Source organism: Photinus pyralis, unplaced genomic scaffold, assembly GCF_008802855.1.
Source record: "Photinus pyralis isolate 1611_PpyrPB1 unplaced genomic scaffold, Ppyr1.3 Ppyr1.4_LG8, whole genome shotgun sequence".
In the NCBI taxonomy this organism is placed as follows: domain Eukaryota; kingdom Metazoa; phylum Arthropoda; class Insecta; order Coleoptera; family Lampyridae; genus Photinus; species Photinus pyralis.
The window spans coordinates 7,821,611-7,842,094 of record NW_022170819.1 but is presented as its reverse complement, the minus strand read 5'-3'; the positions used below and the strand labels follow the sequence as shown (position 1 = coordinate 7,842,094).

The window sequence follows — 20,484 nt, the reverse complement described above, 5'->3', positions numbered from 1 at the left end:
TCAGAAACCGCGGTCCAAAAATTCTTTTTGACTACGTCACTAAATTCTACGTATAAATATCTGAAATAGACGGTTTTTACATTTTTTCTATCGTCCATCCATATGATAGTATCCAAAAAGGTAGAACTTTTCGTTTTCACCCTGTATCTCAGAAACGAACGTATATAGCTATATTGATTCTGTTTGTGGTATTAAAAATTCCACAAAAAAACTGGCTCAGGGTCGCGAAAACCGCAAATTTCGATCTTTGAAAACAGCGGAGTTGCAGTCTCAACCAAAATAGGACACACGGTACATTAATCGATCACCGTAGATACCGATCAGTTCCCCCGCATAAAATAAAACAAACAAAAAGTATATACATAAAAATGAAACATAATACTTCAAGTCCATGACACATAACTAAGGTATTAGTTTAATGTCAATAACCAAAAATGCAAGCATTCGAGAATGAAGACCGTAAAATTGACAAATGCTTAACTTGAAACCAACATCGTGAACGATGCACGTTTTTTGAAAATAAATTTAAATAATTTAACAATAGGAAATTATTGGCTTTTATATTCGCATTGTGGATTTTAACGATTTTACTATGTTATGCAACTACAACGGGATTAAGGAAATGTAAATTCGATAATAAATAAACCTGAAGGTGAGGTGAATGCCATTAATTTAATGAAATTTTTAAAATTTAAAGTCGCCACCCATAAGAAACGCGGTGATTAATTTTTATGTGCATTGGAGTTTAATAAACTTTTTCTGGGGGCGTAATACCTAAGTGACTTTTTGTATTTTATGCTAACCACAGGATGAAAGTGGTTTTCTTTCTACTTTGTCCATTAACAGATTGGGCTAACCGCTATTTTTATTACTATTGTTTACCACTCGCCGCTCCTTAGGATTACCCAACTCGGTGCCGTCTCGTGATTTAAACGTTAACATCCTTTTTGGTAGGTACCTATTTTGGTGCGGAATAAATAATAACCTCGAACGCAATAGATAAACCTAAAACCATAAAAGGGTTACCATGGAACTGCTAGGAGCAATAGAGCAAATTATAGAACATCCTTTACTGGGTACTCGAACCTTCGTATAGTGAAAACAGCAGGCCTGTGGCGTATGGAATACTACGCAAGAAGGGAAAATTCCAGTCTTTTCTCACAAGCACACACGAGTCTTGAACGCTTGACGTTTTTGTGAGAGAATGTAGTATCGGGGGGCCTGGAGGGCATGAAAGACTTCCCCACAGTGTACGAAAACTCGGTTTGTTCCCCAACAAGTTACCGTGGACCTGCTATGGGCAATAGAGCAAGAATTATAGAACATCCTTGACTGGGTAATGGAATCTGCGTGACTCGCTACATTATTTATTTTATTTATTTTATTTATTTTATTTATTTTATTTATTTTATTTATTTTATTTATTTTATTTATTTTATTTATTTTATTTATTTTATTTATTTAATTTATTTAATTTATTTTATTTATTTTATTTATTTTATTTATTTTATTTATTTTATTTATTTTATTTATTTAATTTATTTTATTTATTTTATTTAGCAGTGGCCTTTTTGTCATCAGAAACCGACCCATTAAATCCCTAAAATGATATCATAGGGACAACAAATTATGTGAAAATTGGACAGTAAATTAATATTTTTATGCAAAGTTAGCACTCTATGACTTTCTGCTACACGGTTTGACACTTCTGTGGCTCAAGATCGAATCTCGATCTGAGCTCTTAGCCAACGACCTCTAGCGTAACGCCTTCAAAAATCCCTTCAGATTAATCCCTACCTATTCTGAATCATTTTGTTTTCAAGAGAAAATTTGATTGGTTATACCTCCCGGTTTACACGCGAGTTAGAGTCATAAATTCCCGTTTATAAACGTTGCACATCCTACTAATCTCGTGATGAAATTCAGAATTCTGAATTATTACGGTTATTGCCAACAAGTTAGAGTCTACGATTTCCGAAAGCCATTAAAAGGTCAACACGCTACAGTATTGAAATACCAAAATATGATCACTAACTTTAACATAGAAATAACGACTTCCACACAGTTCTACATTTACTAAAATTTTGAAATTACCTAGCCTATCCAAAATTTCAACTTCATAGTCCAAATACAGAGACTGGTTAACTTCTTAATTCAAACTCCGTCGATTTGCACTATTAAATCATCGAACCTATCCGGAGCCCTATAATAAAAATGCATGTACTTTTAGGCACGCACCCCGTCCTGCTGACGACAATGCTATTAAGATAACAAATCATAAAGAAAAGGTATAGGGCGAAAACACATCAAAGAAAATCCCTTAATAAAGTTTTCAATCTTTTACGTTTCCAATATCAGAAACCCTCCCTGCACCTTCTACTCAACAATCTCACTTTTCCCTGTCAGGTCAAATTTCCCCTTACCCACTTACGTCTATTAAATGTTGCTTCTCGGCGACAATTTTATTCAACTGCAATTACAAATTTCTGTGCACCTCGCAGATTTATGATCCATAAGGAAAGCGATAAAAGTATCTACTAGAAGGGAAAAAATCAGAGTATGGCAATTGAACCGCATGATCTCCGCAAATGGATTAGTGTGGAGTGATTAGCATAAATTACTGTGTTTTCCTGCGGACATGTGGACATAAATCATTTTATATTATAACGTGCATTAATTAACGTAATGCGTTAGTTTAACACACATGTACAGGTACACTACATAAAATTAAAAATAAATAGCAGGCAATAAACAGAATTTAAGGTGCATAGACCGGTATTTTATAATTAAGCGGATTAACTAGTTTAATGTCCATTTTTTTTATGTTTTTAACTTGTATCACCTATACATATGCATGTCTAGTTTACTCATGCAATCTGTTTATTTTATGAGTAATTGTCGCACTCATTATAAAAAAGAAGCTTGACGATTAATCGATCCTTCTCAACGTGACTGAAACAGACTGCAATACAGGGTGATTCGTGGGAATGGTCGGTTACTTAAAATTTTCATTTGAACTAAAGAGCTATATAAAAATCGACACCGACTTTCTTAATTTTCGATAGAAATTACCTGCAGGGTTTTCTTTAAAAAGAACCACGACCGATTGTAATTTGTAATGTTGATAAACAAAATTTTATCCGTCCTTCCGTCCGAAGCCTCATCCAAGGCCTTAACTACTACAGTTTTCAAAACATTTAGTGGTTTTAGTTTTTTGTGTTATATGGTATATTTTTCAGCTCAAATCACGCCAGGCGCTATAAAAAAATATACAGGGCGAATTCAATAAATATCGCACCTATTTAAAAAACCATTTATTGAATTTGATAAATCGTTTACATTTAATTCACAATTGCTTCTTGGAGTCAAATTTGTGATCGGGTATTTGTGTTTTAGCAGTATTTTAGCGGTAGTTCATGTGCGTGTTTACAAACCCAGTAAGATTTGAGTTTCATGTTAGCACAGACAACAAGTATATGTTGTCTGTGATGTTAGTTAGGGCAAACCGCCATGTAAAATCATAAATCGTTTTCCTTCTGGCTTAGTTATATATGGCATGATTCAACTCATTCTTATGAATATACAGTGATATTCATGTAGAAATAGACATAGGGATTTCCTATGTCTACTTTTACATGATAAAAGTCTCCTGAAAGACGCCTAATTTTATGCAACCAAAATAACTTCTTGAAACAAATAAAGATCTGGCTTCTTCACACAAAGTAAAAAAATAAGAACATGGAACCTATAAACAATTCATGGAGTTCAACGTGGAGCAAATAGGTATATAAAACAAAAGTGGAATGTTTAATCTAAAATATAAACATTAAAATCAAAGCTATTTTTGTTCTCTCTCCTCCATTATTTTATCGAGAAGACGGGCGTTTTCATTTTTCAATGCACCAATCGTATTTTGATCATCCTAAAAAGGCCAAAAGTCACATAACTAAAACCTAGGAACAACTCACGTCTAGTTTCTGCTTGAAACTTTCTTGTATATCTTTGCTCGTCATCACGGCCTCGTTCAAACGTTTCTGGGCCTGCCTCGCCGGCATGTACTTCGCGGTCAAGCCGAGCAAAGACTGCATCTTCTTCTTCTCGGTGGATTCCGTTTTCAAATTTCTCCTCAACTTGTTCGTCTCCGCTATTAAGGTCGCGTTCTCCTCCACCAGTCTGATTTTATCGCCACCTCCGGCTTTCGAGAACGTTATAACCTGCAACGGTAGAATGAGGAATCGCAGCGTTTCTGCAGGTGGTTACCTGCTGCTGTAGGGTTTTTACGGTGCGTTCCAGAAAATCTCTTTGGCGGTGGAACTCATTTCTGGCTTCCCCTTCCTCGACGCGAATTACGTCGAAATCTTTGTCGGCGTTGTATTTGTGGTACATCTCCTGAAAAGCTACATTAAAAAAGTTCAAGGAGAAGGAGCAAACCTTTAGCGCCTTTGCCAACTTCGCCGGCTCCTGTATGATTCCGCTGACGTGATGCAAATCTGTTCTGATGGTTTTCAGGGCTGCCTTAGACGCTCGATTTTTAACAATTTCTCTCTTGAGTTCGTGATCGGCCGCGCTCAGCTTCTCTCTCAGTTCTCCAAGCTGTATGTCCAGGTTAACGATGATCTTTTGAAGGTTCTCCAGCTCGTTAACCATGTCGTTGATTTGCTCGGTTTGCTCACGTATTTGCTTATCTCGGGGCTCGATCTGCGACTTTAACTCCTTAATTTTAAAGTCGAGAATAAACTTGAACTTCTCCAGCTCTTGGTTTTTACGCTTCAGTTCGTAGATTCGCTTTTCCTTATCTTGGATGGTTGTGTCGCGTTCCGAAATTTCCTTTTTCAAATCGGCGATGTCTTTTTCCAAGCCAACTATGGCGGTCTTAAACTTGGCTTGTTCGCATTGAAGACTGTAAACCGAGTACTTCAACTCGTCAATTTCTTTCTGGCCGGCTAGCAACTTCTTGCGTAGTATTCCCGTTTCACCCTTCAGCTTGACGTTATTGTCCTGCTCTTCTTTGAGCAGCTTTTCGTGCGATGTTTTCAGTTCGTAAATTTCTCTGTCGGCGTCATCTTCGATTTGTTGCTTTATTAACTCGTGCTCTCGCGTTTTCGCGTTGGTTTCTTCTATCAACTACAAGAAACGTTATAACAACTGGTTTGTTTTGGTTACCAGTGAGTACCTCTTCCACATGCACTTCTTTCTCGTGCAACTTTTGTAGAAAATCGTTCTTTATCGACTCTTCTGATGTCTTTTTCGCATCGCGCAGGACATCTAACTCCTTCTCGTATTTGGTCCTCATGGCACCCATCTTCTCTTCCAAGCTCATATATTTGTGGTATTCAACGATGAGTTTGTCATTGTAGCTAACGTCGAGTTTTTGGATAAACTGCTCATGCGCCAATTTTAGGTTGCTTGTTTCAACAGTCATGTTACTAATTTCTTGCGCGTGCTCCGATTCTAATTGCTACAAATGGAATTAAAATACATTGTGGAGAAGCTTTGGTGTCAACGTGTAAACATGACGAACAAGTATAAATTGTGCACAGGTCTTTTTAGGTCAATTTAGTGAAAGCTGAGCTATGATTTAGTACCTAATTTTTAGAGCATTTTTTAAGAATTAAAAAAATGTGCTATCGTTTGCGTTTTGTCCGTCCGGACCCACTTCTACCGTTTTGAACTATATACTTCTAGGGGAATGGCCCTAGGGTCCTGGAATTTTAAAAAATAATTTTATCTCTCATTGTATTCTAATTAAAGGTCTCAACGAAAGGAACCGTTTTCTACAAACTATTGCTCTTCTTTCTGGGGGGGGGGGGGGGGGTTGAACTAGTTTTATCCTTCATGGTACTCTAATGAAAGGTCTCAACGAAAGGAATTAATTTCTACCAACCATAGCCCTCCTCCTCGACCTCTTTATCGTGATCGGATATATTCCCTTATACCTCAAGAACGGGTCGGCAGAGCGTACTCACAAAGGGCGATTGAGACGTCTGCAAAAAATATAGGTATCCATTGGTGATGTCAAAACAAAAGCTATTTCGGTTTAAAAAAATGCGTTTTATCTGCACAAGAGTTGTGCACAATTTATACTTGTTTAACTATTTGTTTTAAACCTCCCTATGAAAAATGAAAAATCGGAAAAATTCAAAAATATATTTTAAAAAATTAGCACCGTTGCCGAGAGAAAAGCAATTCAAAACTTTTACACACAAATTTAAATTACCAAAAAAGAAATTCAAAATTTTGAATTGAACTAAAGTCTTGGTAAAGTCTCAAATTAGGTAAGTATACATAAAATTTTCAAAAAATCTAGAAATCAAGAATGTAATAAAAACTTCAACTCAAAAAACCCAAAAGTTATAAAAAATTTAAAAATATGTCAGCAAAATCGAAAAAATTCTGGAAACTTAAAAATCTAAAGAACCCAATGGATCTGAAGAAGTCCCTGTAAAATCATGAAAAATTAAAAGATCAAAAATAACAACAATTGAAACATCCAAAAAACCTGAGGAAACCAAAGAATTGCAAACAGTTAAAAAAATCTGGTACTGGAAAATTTAAGATTTTGCGAACCAGAAGAAAAAAATCGGACGGTCCCAAAAAAACCAAGAAAGGTTGAGTAGTTCAAATAAATAGAAGGATAAAGTAGAACCAGAAAAAGTAACGGTTCAGAAAAATACGAAGCGTGTTTGAAGAATCCACCAACCGATCTACAGCCGCTGCGTGAAAAGTGAAGTTAAATAAGAATTTTTCATCTGTGACAGAGATGGGAATTTCTTTAGATCAATTTCGAGCATTCTGCCCGCTACTCCGAATTAGGTTTCCCTGCAGTTTTCCTAATTCGTAAGGTAAATACCGGAGTAGTATAGTAGCAGGAGCAGCTCTAAAAAATCATTATGGGGGTCACTCTGTAATTAGGTGCAAGCCTGTTGAGGGCCCAAAATGATAAATAAATGAATGAATGAATAAATGAATAAATAAATAAATAAATAAATAAATAAATAAATAAATAAATAAATAAATAAATAAATAAATAAATAAATAAATAAATAAATAAATAAATAAACAAATAAATAAATAAATAAATAAATAAATAAATAAATAAATAAATAAATAAATAAATAAATAAATAAATAAATAAATAAATAAATAAATAAATAAATAACATAACCGCTTAACAAGTTTTTTCCTACTACCCGTTTCACCCCCTGGGGTGCTCCTACTCCCCGACCAGTTTCAATTTAATAGAAGCCTGTGATGGTTCACCACGGACACGTCACTACCACCTACCCCGCGTCCGCCAATCCTCCATCATCGCAAACCCTCACAACAATCCCTTCCCCAATCTCCTATACCAACGCAACAGTCTACCGCCGCCCCATCGTATTCCACTACCCTACGGAAAACCACCACTGCATAACACAGGTCACCAAACGCTCTCTACTACCAAATTTCCTGCAACACCGCCAACTGCGCAACCTACAAATCGAACACGCACTCTATCACGTTCTTTCCGACTCCGTCAAGCCCCACCACTCGATAAACTCACCCACAACATACCGCTACCTGCATCCGTAACATCCCACACGCCATCACTTCACAAAAACAATTGTACCGGGTGACCCAATAAGAATGCTCCTCGGCCATATCTCGGGAACCGTTCGTCATAATGACTTAGAGGTAAAAAAATATTGAGTAAATCGGTTATGAAGGATCGCTGGAAAATATTTTCAAGTTCTAAAACTAACCACCAGAGGGCGTAACTGCCATCTTAAATTTTAAAATTGCATTTTCTTTCAATTTCCCATAATAAACTAAAACATTCTTTTTTCACATTTTTAAAGAGAACCAGTTTATCTATCATTTTCATAAAAACAAAAACTCAATTATTGCAAAAACTAAGATGGTGTGGGGCGTTCAATTGTTTTGCAATAACCTGCTTTAACTTCTTAACCGTTTGACCGATTGTAACAAAGTTGGTATCGTTGAAAAGAGCATTCCTTGGGCAATAAGAATCAATCAAGTTCCCTACACTTTTAGGTAGGCCTGGAAAATTAAACAAATGAAACACGATGCATTATAAAATAATGACAGCCGTAATTTGTAAATTATTTTGCTGTGTTTACATTCAGAAAGTGCCGTTTTTTTAATTTGTAATCTTTTCTAAAATGCCAATTTCAAAAGAAGCATTTAAAATGTTGGCAATATATTTTCAAAATGCGACCATCGCTTCCCGCGTCTTCTATTTGCGTTATCCGAATCAACCACGAACCAGCGCCCCCAGCATATTAAATGTTCTTTGGTTAAAAATCGGCAGTTTAGAAAAGATTACAAATTCAAAAAACCGCACTTTCTGAATGTAAACATAGCAGAATAATTTATAAATTACGGCTGTTATTATTTTATAATGCATCGTGTTTCATTTGTTTAATTTTCCAAGGCCTACCTAAAAGTGTAGGCGCCATCGACAAATACCGGAAATACGTCAAATAAGATACAATTTAAGCACTTTTATTAATTAATTAATTAATCTCATTTCCCCAATATTTGAGGTTAGGAACGAGATTTTGAAAAACGGTTTTTACTGGCCTCTTTGGATGTTATTGGGCTACTTTTTCATAAAGAAAAAGTCATATCATTCCATTTGATTTTTTTGATTTTTTTTGGATTTTGGATCATAGTGTCAAAAGTAGCCCCTTGGCGGAATATGATTCAACTAAATTCTTATTGCCCAAGGAATGCTCTTTTCAACGATACCAAATTTGTTACAATCGGTCAAACGGTTAAAAAGTTAAAGCAGGTTATTGCAAAACAATTGAACGCCCCACACCATCTTAGTTTTTGCAATAATTGAGTTTTTGTTTTTATGAAAATGATAGATAAACTGGTTCTCTTTAAAAATGTGAAAAAAGAATGTTTAGTTTATTATGCGGAATTGAAAGAAAATGCAATTTTAAAATTTAAGATAGCAGTTACGCCCTCCGGTAGTCATTTTTAGAACTTGAAAATATTTTCCAGCGATTCTTCATAACCGATTTACTCAATAATGTTTTTTACCCCTACGTACCGTAACCCTCACGTTTACCCATCTCTTTCCCGGCCTTCGTTTGGAGTTCACCCAGGCAATTAACCAAGCTTTCCTCAACAGCAGAACCTTTAAGTCTTTCTCCACAATCATGGATTTCGTCGTCGGTACCGTTAACTCCTGAGGCATACACCGCAAACGTCCCCTGATAAACCTCCGTCACTCCACCAAGTACAGATCCTTTCAATAACTGAAACCAAACTAATTGCCAAAGCCATCCTCTCTTTTAGAGGTTGTAAAACCTTTCAGAAAAACAGTTCCCTCAGGGAAGCACGTGGAACAGCCCTACTTGTTAAGGACCGCTTTCCCTTCACTTCATTAATTCTTCCGGCCCACCTCCAACAGCTAGAATGTGTAGCCGCCACCATTCACTTCCCAATTTTTTTTACAATTCACCAGATAACACTCCCCCGGATGACCCATTTCACTATACTTCCACCCTCCGCCACGCCGTGTTGGGGGATTTTAACTCCCGTAACACCCCATTTGACGATTTTACCTGCAACCCTAACGGCATTAATCTCGCCAACCATCTAATAACTCCCCATCTGTCGTGTTAACAACACTACCCCACCCTTAATAAATTCTTCAAGAACCATTACCGTTAACAACTTGGCGCCCAACGTTAGGGCTCGAAGAAAACTCACAATGCCCACCCACAAAAGCGAAGACTCAACCCCAAGGTGCAACGAAGATTGCGCGATGTTCTTACTGCAACCATGTAGGACATACACGGCTTGAATGCCGAAAGAAGAAGCGAGCCAAAGAAAGCGCACCACCCACAAAAGCTCCTTCGGCAACTCCAGTCATAACACCACCCGCCTCCACCCTCGCATGCTTTGGATGCGGAAAACCCGGAGTGATACGCAACCAATTTCCAAACTGCCGAGAAAACACCGGTATCGCACAAACTTCTTTCTAACTGACGACACAACCACACCCTCGCTGCCGAGTCTGTGACCCATAGTGAACATTACGATCGCGAGTGCCCCCGGGAGTACACACGCTATACAATACCATCCGTGCCGCGAGAGTAGTGTTGGCTTATCCAGGACACGCGCCAACACCCGTCCCAGCCGAAGCCGGCCGCCCACTTCTCCTCCGCCTTCGACTAGCGACAGATAGATGAATCTGACGGTGCGGAAAAATATGAAGAAACCGAAAAATTCAAAAAATTCCCTCAAACTTAAAAATTTGAAAAATCATACAAATCTAAAAGACGATATGGATCTGAAGAATTCGAAAGGAGAAGAAAAGAATTATAATTTGACTTACTTACTTCATTCTTATCTTTTAAATCTTCAAGCGCCATACAGTACTTTTCGTGCACTTCCCTCATTTTGGTATTATTTAGCGCTTCCACGTTCCTCATTTGATAGGAATGTTCGGTCATCAGCTCGTGCATTCTCAACTGTAAAGTCCTGATCAGTTCGATTTTTTCCTCCAAGTCAACGCGCGTGATGAGTATGTCGGTAGAGGGAATAAAATCCTTGTCGACTTTTAACGTTTTTCCTTCCGTGTGCATCAGCTTCCACACCGCGATGACGCCATCGGACGACGCCGAGATTAAAAATCGATCATCGTACGAAATTCTCATCTGAAACAACAACTTGCAAGGTTAGGGACAACGCGGAAAAATCTCACCCTTTGCACTGTCGCGCAATGACCTCCGAATTCCACGTACTCGGCCGTATCTAGGATGGGTAACTGAACCGAATAGATGGTGCCCTCGTTTCCGCTAACGAATAGCATCTGGTTAGAGTTCGAGAGGACGATCGAGTCTAATCCGTCTTTCGTGACGAGCACCTCGCGATAGATGTTCGCGTTCGTGATCTGGCGGATGTGTCCGTCGGATCCGATCGAGTAGGAGAATTTGCCGTCCGACGTTACCGCGACGCCGGAAAATGCGCACGATTTTACGATCGTCTCGGCGACACGTTTCTGCGTGATGATGTCCCAGTCGTAAACAGCGCCTTCGTTGCCGCACGATGTCATCTTGTAGTCGTTATGGACCCACGACATTGATAGTAGCTGAAAGTACTCGGTCTCAGGTGATTGAAATCGATTAGCGTCATCCCTTAAAATTGAGGAAATGATTTTTCGTAGTTGTCCCCTAAACCGTTAAGGAGACTGAAAAACCACTTTCGGGGCTGTTTGACCATGCAGTTGGAGTGATGATACCGCGATGAGTGAGGAAACGCTAGACTCATAGTGTTGACAATATTTAGCACTCAATTTCTTGATATTTACTTAGAAATCGTTCTGCGATAATACTATCTTAATTGCATTTATTTGACCAGAACTGCTCAGTCAAAATGATGCCATTTCGAGTCGAAGTCGACGAGAAACGCAAAAATTAAAAAGCCGTAGGATTGGTTAAAGGCAGACATAGTTGATAGAGAAGATGATTAATTTAATTACTCCGCGCCATTTTTGGGTGGTTTTGTAAATTTAAAAGATAAGTAGGGATTAATGAGATAGAATGAGGGCATTCGGTTTTGGGCTCTGATAGAACCAACTGTGTTCAAAATAAGTAGTAAATCTTTTTCGGGCGTTATGCGAAGAAAATTTTTGAGTTATAAATCTAAAATTTTCTACGCAAATTCACGGAGAAGGATCTAAGGGATTACGCGTCGAAAGGTTTTTGATGTTAATGTGGTTCTAAGGAATACCCTTAAGGTCCCTGAAATGTGCAATATATTTTCTAAAAATCGCTAAGAGACTAACCTTATAAATGTTTTCTTCAATAATTGAAAACTCTACAGGCATTTACCATATTGTGTCTGGAACACTGAATATATCTCCAAAACAATGTTTTTTAAAGAAAAGCTTGCATACATTGACTGATGCGGGCGAGGTGAGGTGGTACAGTCCCATATAAAGAAAACGAGATTTCCCAAAGGCGGTACGACTCGAGGGTCTGTTAGTATATTTTAAAAAAAGTCAAAATCCACCTTCTTCAACTACGGCCCTTCATAATAATAGCAAAAACCAATATTAATTTTATTTCAAAATCTAGCGTTAAGTGGCCACTTTTTATATAAACTAACTTAGCACTCCCTTGCTCAAATAATACAACCCCCCTCTTGCTTCGCAGGAAGTATATCTAATCTTATGTGCAAACAGAAGTTATCCGTCTGAAAATATTCCAGACAAACCCACATTTTTGGCGGTATATGCAGTATGATCATGGGTATTGTAACATGAGAGCTTTCTTCTCAGTTTTAAAATTGTTTTGAATTTGTATTTCATTTACATATGTACCGCTTCATACGAAAGGTGAACGTGAGTGGGCATAGCGATAAGCAAACGATAAGACGAACGTGCGCTGTTGCCGCGATTTCGGCGGCTACTGACCTAGGGGCGAACTTGCCTAGAATTGTCTGGAAACGGGGGTAAAAGAATGATATAGGAGCAAATTATTGGATGACAGGGTAGGACCATCGTGGCAGTTTCGTTGGGTCCGTTTCGTTGGCATCTATACATATATAGAAAATTGGAGAGTTCTATAGCTCAATATTGTTCAATTTTTTCGACCGCCCAATTTTCAAACGCACGATTGTAAGAGATATTCAGTTTGGTCGCAAGTAAGTGTCGCTTTTACCGCTAAGTTTAGTAGTTACTAAATTTATATACCAAACGTGGCAATACATTGTACCAGACGAGAAACTAGAGGTTATAGAATCTTTCAAATGCAAAGTTTTGTGAATCACGAAAAAAACGAAAATCGTTCGTGGGTTTGAATTGGAGTAAGGCTATACCTATTTTAAATATATAAACTTGTCCGAATAAAACGTCGGAAGAAAAAGTGCGTACCGCGGTGCTCGTGTTAATAACGTTCCGAGAAAAACAATCAGTTTGAGAGGAGCGCCTTGGCCTACCCAACTATTTACTAATACAATTAATTACGTAAAGGAATATTTTTGAATTGCGACTATATAGAGTTAAACTAGAAAGGTGAATTTAACCGTTAATTCGGTAACCTAATTTCCAAGAAGTGGTACTATAAACGATCCAGTATTCAATTTTTCTTGGAGAGAGACTTCTTTTCTTAAGGAGTTGGGAAGTTATATTTCATAACATTGCTTTGGTGTTAAATTCAAATTTTGTTTAGCTATAAGGCGTATGTAAGTATTTTGTGTAAAAAATGCCAGGCGTGTATTATGTATAAAAAATTTAGATAAGTGGAGACTTAAGACTTACGTCGCCACGAGAATCGAATACAGTTGTGGTGGAACATGTGGTAGCTGATATGCATCACACCACAGTGAGCAGTAGAATCAGCAAAATCAACACGGCGATTTCCCCCATGCGGTGCAAAACAATCATTTTCACAAAACTTTATAAGAGCCGTTTTTGAAGCGCTACAGAGACTTGTAGCGGACTTTCGCTACATAACCACGCGGCAGGTAGCGGCGACTCCTTTACACGGTACGATTCAGAAACGCCACCACGCAAGGCACGACAAGTTTGATGCGTGGAAAGTGCAAGTGAGGCCGCCGTTCTTTTAAAAAATCTCGGCTAGTTTGAGGAGAGCGCTGAAAGTGGCAGCTACTTTATTTCAGTTTCGCGGGTGTCGCTTTATCATCACCCTTTCTTCTTGCGTAAGCACAAGAATTCACGTAATCCCAAAATACGTATCCTAGCTTTCTTGGCATTTCGTGGAAAATTTTCTAATGACACCCGCATAACAGCGATTCGCATTTTCGAATTTGACTTGTTTTAAAACTACCCGCATAAAAATTATCTCACGAACTAGAAACACGCAGCTTCTCACTCGATGGCATACCCCTTTACATTCTTTCCCCCCTCACGCGTCCCTACCTTCTAATTGTTTCACGCCCCAAAAATGGCGCCTTATTAATGAAATCGGCCATTTGTAATCATTTGATTAGTTTAAATCAACGAATTACGCTCGTTTTAGTGCCATACATCAAATTCAGGACCGTTTAATATTGCAGATTCGTCGTTTCCCATAGACTCGAACTAGGATCATTCTGACTGAGCAGTTTTGGTCACTTAAACTGCTTCAAATTAGCCTTACCCACTCTCAGTGAATACCTGAACAACCCTGGAAAACTCCATCATAGCGCTCCCTTTTCAGTGTTAAAATACTTTGGCAAGCACACGACCTTCTAGGCGTTATTTTTAAATTTTTAACGGAGCCTGAAGTGATTTCTATGGATTTTCCAGATCTTTGTATAGGTACCTCGCCTAGAATGCAAAGAAAATGTCTGAACAAATCTATACAAAAGACAGTTTGGACATAAGGATGTTTTGAAAAGGTGTTAGATGCTCTAGAAGGTACTAAAAAAGCTTCGGTGATCTCTAGATCTCTAGATTTAATTTGTACTTCAGTTCAGCTTGCCGTTACCGTGTGCCGTAGTACTGTTTTTAGATCCTTCGCGAGAAGCTGGTCACAGCTGACCGCAAAATCACTAGACGTTTTTCTGACATGTGGCAACCGTTTCGCAACCGTTCCGAATTCTTGTCTAGGGCCAAGGCCCCATTCCCCAGTGGCGCCCGATTCGTAGTTATATTTAATTATGAATGTACATTTATTTTCGTTGTATAAAATTAAATTTGATTTTCAATCGCGTTTCAGTTTAAAGCCACCGACTTGCGCGGACTTTCCGACCAAGTTCGCCGCACGACTTTCTAGCGCATCAAGCTTTTACACGCATTTAAAAAGTCAGGACCGAATTCAGAACCGCTCACCCACATACAAAATCGAACAAGTATAAATTGTGCACAACCGCTGGTGCAGGTAAAGCGCATTTTTTTAAACACCCTTACGAAATTTCTTCCATAAATAAGAAAGTTGGCAAACTGCCATTAAATTTGGTTTTATCCCAAGTGGTTATGTATCAAATTCTATTTAAATGCCCAATGGTTATATTTCTTCCAAACGTCCCAATCACCCTTTGTAGGTACTTTCCTTTGACAATTCACTCTTAAGATATAAGGAATTATAACCGATCACGCCAAGTGGTCAAGGAGGAAGCTATGGTTAGTATAAATTAATTCCTTTCGTTGAGACCTTTCATTAGAGTACCATGAAGGATAAAACTAGTTACACTCCCCCCCTCCCCCCTGTACTTTGATAAGAGGACAGGAAAAAGGGAAAAAACGGTTTTATAACTGTTCCTTTCGTTGAGACCTTTAATTAGAATACAATCAGAGATAAAATTAATTTTTAACTCCCCCCCCCCCCCCGTCGCTCACTGATCTCGAAAAAGAGTCGCACGGGAAAGTTATAGTTTATACAAACCAATTTATTTCGATGAGACCTTTCATTAGAATACCATGAAGAGTAGAACATGTGTTTACCCCCTCTCCCCATTTTCTAAGATTTAACTTGGCACCAGTAGGGCATGCGTATTCAAAATCCAACCAGTTGGTTGTCGCATGGAAAAGTTATGCACGTTTCACAAAAACAGCATCTCAGGAAATAATTGGAGGGAGGGGGGGGGGCTTTTAGACAGCGAAAATTGATGGCCCATCGAAATAAATTAGTTTGAACAAACTATAACTGGGGGAGGGGGGGGGGGGTTAAACATTAATTTTATCTCTCATTGTATTCTAGTTAAAGGTCTCAACGAAAGGAACAGTTTTCTACAAACTACTGCCCTTCTTTATGTCCTCTTATCAAAGTACGGAGTGAGGGGTGAAGGGGGGGGGGGGGAGTGTAACTAGTTTAAGAGTGAATTGTCAAAGAAAAGTACCTACAAAGGGCGATTGGGACGTTTGGAAGAAATATATCCATTGGTGTAGTCAAAACAAAAGGTATTTCGGTTTAAAAAAATGCGCTTTATCTACACAAGAGTTAATATATACTTGTTTTGTTTCATTAATATTAAATACGTTCCTATTCAACTCCTGTGCCCCATTAGAAATGAATATGGAAAAAGAAAAGGACCAACATTATGAAGACTGCAAGATAACTGTGGAACTGTTGAACAACCCAAGTCCAGATATTTAAAAATTTAGGACCATAATAAGAATTAAAAGTCAAAGTCCTGTCATATGTGCAACTGCCCTCAAACGTCAGTCCATGGGTTTGGGCTGACCTCCTGGGGTTTAGTCGCCCCTGCGATAAGGTTATTTTTTCCCGCTCCTACATGGGTAAACATATACCATGCGATCAAAAATGAGTTGGTGTCGAGGGACCTTTGGAAGTTTTGTTTACATGGGAAATCGTACTTTAACTTAAACTTCCAAAGGCGACTAGACAGCAACTCATTTTTTATCATCCGTTACGAAATTGAAAAGATCCCGGACCATAATGAAGCAGGTCGTACACCAAAAAAAAATTGTTGTGGCTAGCACAGTGATACCACTCGCACACCTGCGAATGCGCCTTTTTCCCCCAACCTTTTCAGTACTTCCTTTTGCGTTTAAGAATATGTGCACCAAATTTGGTTGCAATTGATTCAGCCGCTTAGCCGGAAATGAGAGTACAGGCCGACAGACAGACCGACCGACCGAAGTAAGGTTAGAATCTCCAATAGATTTTTGATATGCTGCATGAATTCCGGTATTGAATAGCAGACAAATAGAGCACTAAATATTGCCATATTTCATGATCGGAAAATGATGATTCATCCACTAGAGAATTGGGTGCGAGTTGGAAAATTAAAGTGATGAAACATATTATCATTAACCCATCTCTAACATTAGAAATTGAAACAAACCTTTCCATTATGTCCCTTGAGATTGAATACGTTCTCAAAAGTGGTTGTCGAATAAACCTGTATCAAATTGCCATTGGTCGCCGCAAAGTAATGGCCCATGTTGCTAAACGTGCACGATCTACAATTTCTAATGGGAAACTCTCTGGTCGTAACAAAATCGTCGATCATTATGGTCAGAAAGCGAAGCTTGTCAGAGAATCCCACGACCGCGTATAAGCCGGTGGGATGAAGGGCGACACCGCGTATGTCTTCTTGGAATTGTTTGATCAATTCGATTGAATCGGTCTCGTAATTCCAAACCCTTAAGGTCCTATCCCATTCGCCTGACGTTATGAAGATGGGTTTCCATGCGCAGACATCCAAGCCGCCGATGGTTCCGTGATGCAGCGCCTGCCCGTATTCCGTGAACGTCACCTCGGGGTTGGTGAACAGGTCGACTCCCCACAGTTTTACGGTGTAGAGCTGATTCTGCTTGCACGTAAGCACCAGCCTCTCCTGAGAGGTGTTGATGCCCAAGGATGTGATCTCATTCATTACAAATTCGGCGTCTGATTCTTTTCTGATTATATTACGATCAGGCACTTTGTAAATGTTCCTCTTCTTATATCTATGCGGTGCTTCTTTTTCGTAGAAATGCACGGTTCCGTTTAGGTATGCAAAGGCGAACCCTCTTGGAAAGGATATGAGGCAGTGAATGCGGTAATCTTCGCCCATTTGGATGCTTCCAGCACTGGGCTCACTCAAATTCGTCTGTGAAGATTCGTGCAATCTAAATTGATAAGGCGAAACTGTTTGCGCGAAACTTACTCCTCTTTTTCGGCTGCCTTCAAACTTAAAACCGGAAGATCGCCCGCCCAAGCAATCATTTTCAATTCGCCACTTTCGAAGATCATAAACTTTCCATCGGCAGTCGCCGCCATAAGTCGCTCTTGCGCCAACCAAGTAACCGCAGTTAAATTTAAGCTGTCGGCTTTACTGTACCCAAACTGCCTCCATACGTTATCCGAACAAGCCAATATCTTGAAAACGACGCTTCCGACTAATGCGACGACGTTAAAATCGTTTGGGTTACACGCGATCTAAAGCACAGTCAGAAAGTGATTGGCGCATCTTCAACTAACCTGGTTAACAGTCCCGGTGCCATTTAAATTGTTTCCCTTCGCAGTATTTTCCACCTTCCCCTTGTCAGTTCGATAGACATACATGGTCCATTCCGGTTCCGCAGAAGCCGCGAACAACTTTGAGGAATCGTAGGAGAACTCCATCGTCGCAAACTGAGTAGCGGAATCCTTCTCGGCGGGTAGGTGCAACTGCTTCTTCTTCTTCAATGTTGCCGCATCGTACAAGTAAATCGATGGTTTCTCGCCACGTTCTGAGATTGCAATCAACTTCCTGCAAGGTTTCATTTTAGTTTTCCCCGGAAACGGAAATAGGTATATGTACCGGCTCGGACTTACGCATATTTGCGTAACGTTCCTGCCTTTCTCCGGCAGTTTCCCGAATCGTTGACGTTTCTGCGCGAAATTGTTGACAGCCAAAAGTCCTCCCACGGGATACAAAACTTCGTCGTCGCTTAAGAAATGCGCGTTCCCCGCTATATCGGTTCTCAAGCCGTAAACCAGGCGCGGTTGAAGTATCGGAATTGCCATTTTGAAAGGACGACAAACGTGCGTAAATCATAGCGGGCGACACGCACGTTTGATCGATGGATTTGTAAATACTCGCCTGGAAACGCGACCTCAGTTTCGATTCGATTGAAAAATTAAACCACAAAAACTTGTGTGTAGGGAGAGTATATAATATTGTAGAGTGGGCCCCAGATCTACTCTGTGGAACCAGGAGTTTCTCAAGGAGGACTAGAAGGAGGCGCTAAAACCGAATTATCACTTAAGGTCGAAGCCAATTGCTCTCGTGTCTTATAAACAATGCAGGCTTCCGTCAAAACCCATGAACTCTAAACAAGATTCATCATGATGACTCGCCAGAAACCTGAGAGGCTCCACCCTGTATATATAACCTACGAAAGCTGATCGCGCACAGCTTTTACTTGTACTGTTCTAACACGTCCAGACTCAAATTGTCCCGAGGCTTAACGGAATTGCCTAACGCAAACTAAAAACCACCCTGCGCTAACTTACAGTTGGTCGACTTAATTTTGTAGGTACTCAACGCGAACGCTCTTGCGGTTCAACGCGCATTGCCTGACAGCTCTCTCCGAACAACCCATTTCCCACTGCTTTACTTTTTTGATTGACTGACGCACCCATCCCGTGACGCAACCGCGTCTCCATTTTTTTAACCAATCAGATTTCTTGACACACTTAAAAATCGGCACACACCCACGCTTGATAACAACGGATGTGGCCTTTGCAAAATGCCTTAGAACTTAATTTTATTGAAATTGCCACGACACAACCAGTAGACTTTGCGCTGTTCCAAAGCATGAAAACACCTTTAGACCAAAAATTACCCCGATGGTAAAGAATGCACCTTCCCAGGAAAATCTCCACACTGTAATAAATATAATACATGGTTTCCAATATACCTGCTTAGAGTAAACTCAGTACAGTGTGATAATCGACCCTTATGGTTAGGCCACACACTTTTACATGTGAAACAAAAATATGATATGCTCTGTATATACCTACCAAACGACCGTTTTGCGCAGATGCCGAATACTAGGGGATTTTCGTAAGGAAGCTAGGGGAGAATGAAGATGGCGACGAGGTCGACGGAAGGCATCACGCGTTCCCGGTTTTAATTCTTGATTATTTTGGTTGTGGTGTTTTGAAGGTGTATTTACAGGTAGTAACCAATTTATTCTTTCTTGTACTAGCTATTAATAATTGAATTTCTTACCACAATTAGATATTATTTACATTTTGCTGATTTTGCATAAACTACGATATCTGAATCATGGCGTACTCCATGCCTTTGTTTTGAGTACCGTTCGATGGATCGTGTTTGTTATACTGGACGGGTGATTATGCCATTATTTTGTTTAATTAAGTATTTATTTCTGTATTCACGAGGAGTTGATCATCAGTGCGATGTTGCTCTGTCCGATTGATTCGTAGCTATTCTGTGAGGGAAGTACCTAATACAGTTTGATTGTTCGCTGTATCTGTTCTGATTCGTGGCGCGCTGCAGTTCTTGTGCGTTAGCTATACACGAAGGAGGCTCTCTTATTTGATGTTTCGATGTTTGTGTGTGCGAGTGGTACATTCTGTCTCCGTGGAGTAGGTGCCTAATACCTACAGTTCAATCTTTCGCTGTATCTGTTGCCTACTCGTCTCGTGCGGATTGCAGTTCTTAGCATCTTAGCAATGCAAGTAGGGGCCCTCTCATTAACATTTCCACTATTTAAAATATGCTCTGCTTGAGCGATAATCGATTTCCACATTAATACTTGTTATTGGCATTCTCACATGTACGTTTCGTGTTAAATAAAATTATATTGAATGAAGGCTGGAGAGTAGAGCCCCACCATTTACATGTTTCCTATGTACATGCAATTTATTATTTTACGAGTTGTGTTAGCTCAATTGATCGTACAGGTATTTTGATGTGTTTTGTACTGAATTGATTATCGCATTTATCGTGTGATTGTGTATTTTGTTTTTATGCACTTGTTTAATTGCATTTGATTTGATTATCTGATTTTTATCATACAATCTGAGATGTTTTATTTAAGTGTATTTTCTCTTGCAT

General features: G+C 39.2%; 1 protein-coding gene across 1 annotated transcript; it reads right to left on the bottom strand.

The window, feature by feature from the left end:
- Positions 1-3,746: 3,746 nt before the first annotated feature.
- On the bottom strand, positions 3,747-18,418 carry LOC116178806 (cilia- and flagella-associated protein 57). Its single transcript, XM_031498426.1, has 11 exons — positions 18,217-18,418; positions 17,895-18,165; positions 17,581-17,852; positions 16,774-17,542; positions 10,724-11,110; positions 10,359-10,676; positions 5,174-5,458; positions 4,432-5,124; positions 4,261-4,389; positions 3,969-4,214; positions 3,747-3,922 (listed from the first exon to the last, which is right to left on the bottom strand). The coding sequence occupies exons 2-11, from the start codon at positions 18,036-18,038 to the stop codon at positions 3,839-3,841; spliced, it is 3,327 nt and encodes a 1,108-aa protein (XP_031354286.1). The 5' UTR covers positions 18,039-18,165; positions 18,217-18,418; the 3' UTR covers positions 3,747-3,838.
- Positions 18,419-20,484: the final 2,066 nt, after the last annotated feature.

Excerpts from the sequence above, each read along its gene's own strand:
- LOC116178806 (XM_031498426.1), bottom strand. The coding sequence starts at position 18,038 with ATGGAGTTCTCCTACGATTCCTCAAAGTTGTTCGCGGCTTCTGCGGAA. Across the intron at positions 17,853-17,894 it reads GCACCGGGACTGTTAACCAG|ATCGCGTGTAACCCAAACGA; the intron begins GTTAGTTGAAGA and ends ACTGTGCTTTAG. Across the intron at positions 4,215-4,260 it reads TAAAAACCCTACAGCAGCAG|GTTATAACGTTCTCGAAAGC; the intron begins GTAACCACCTGC and ends CTACCGTTGCAG.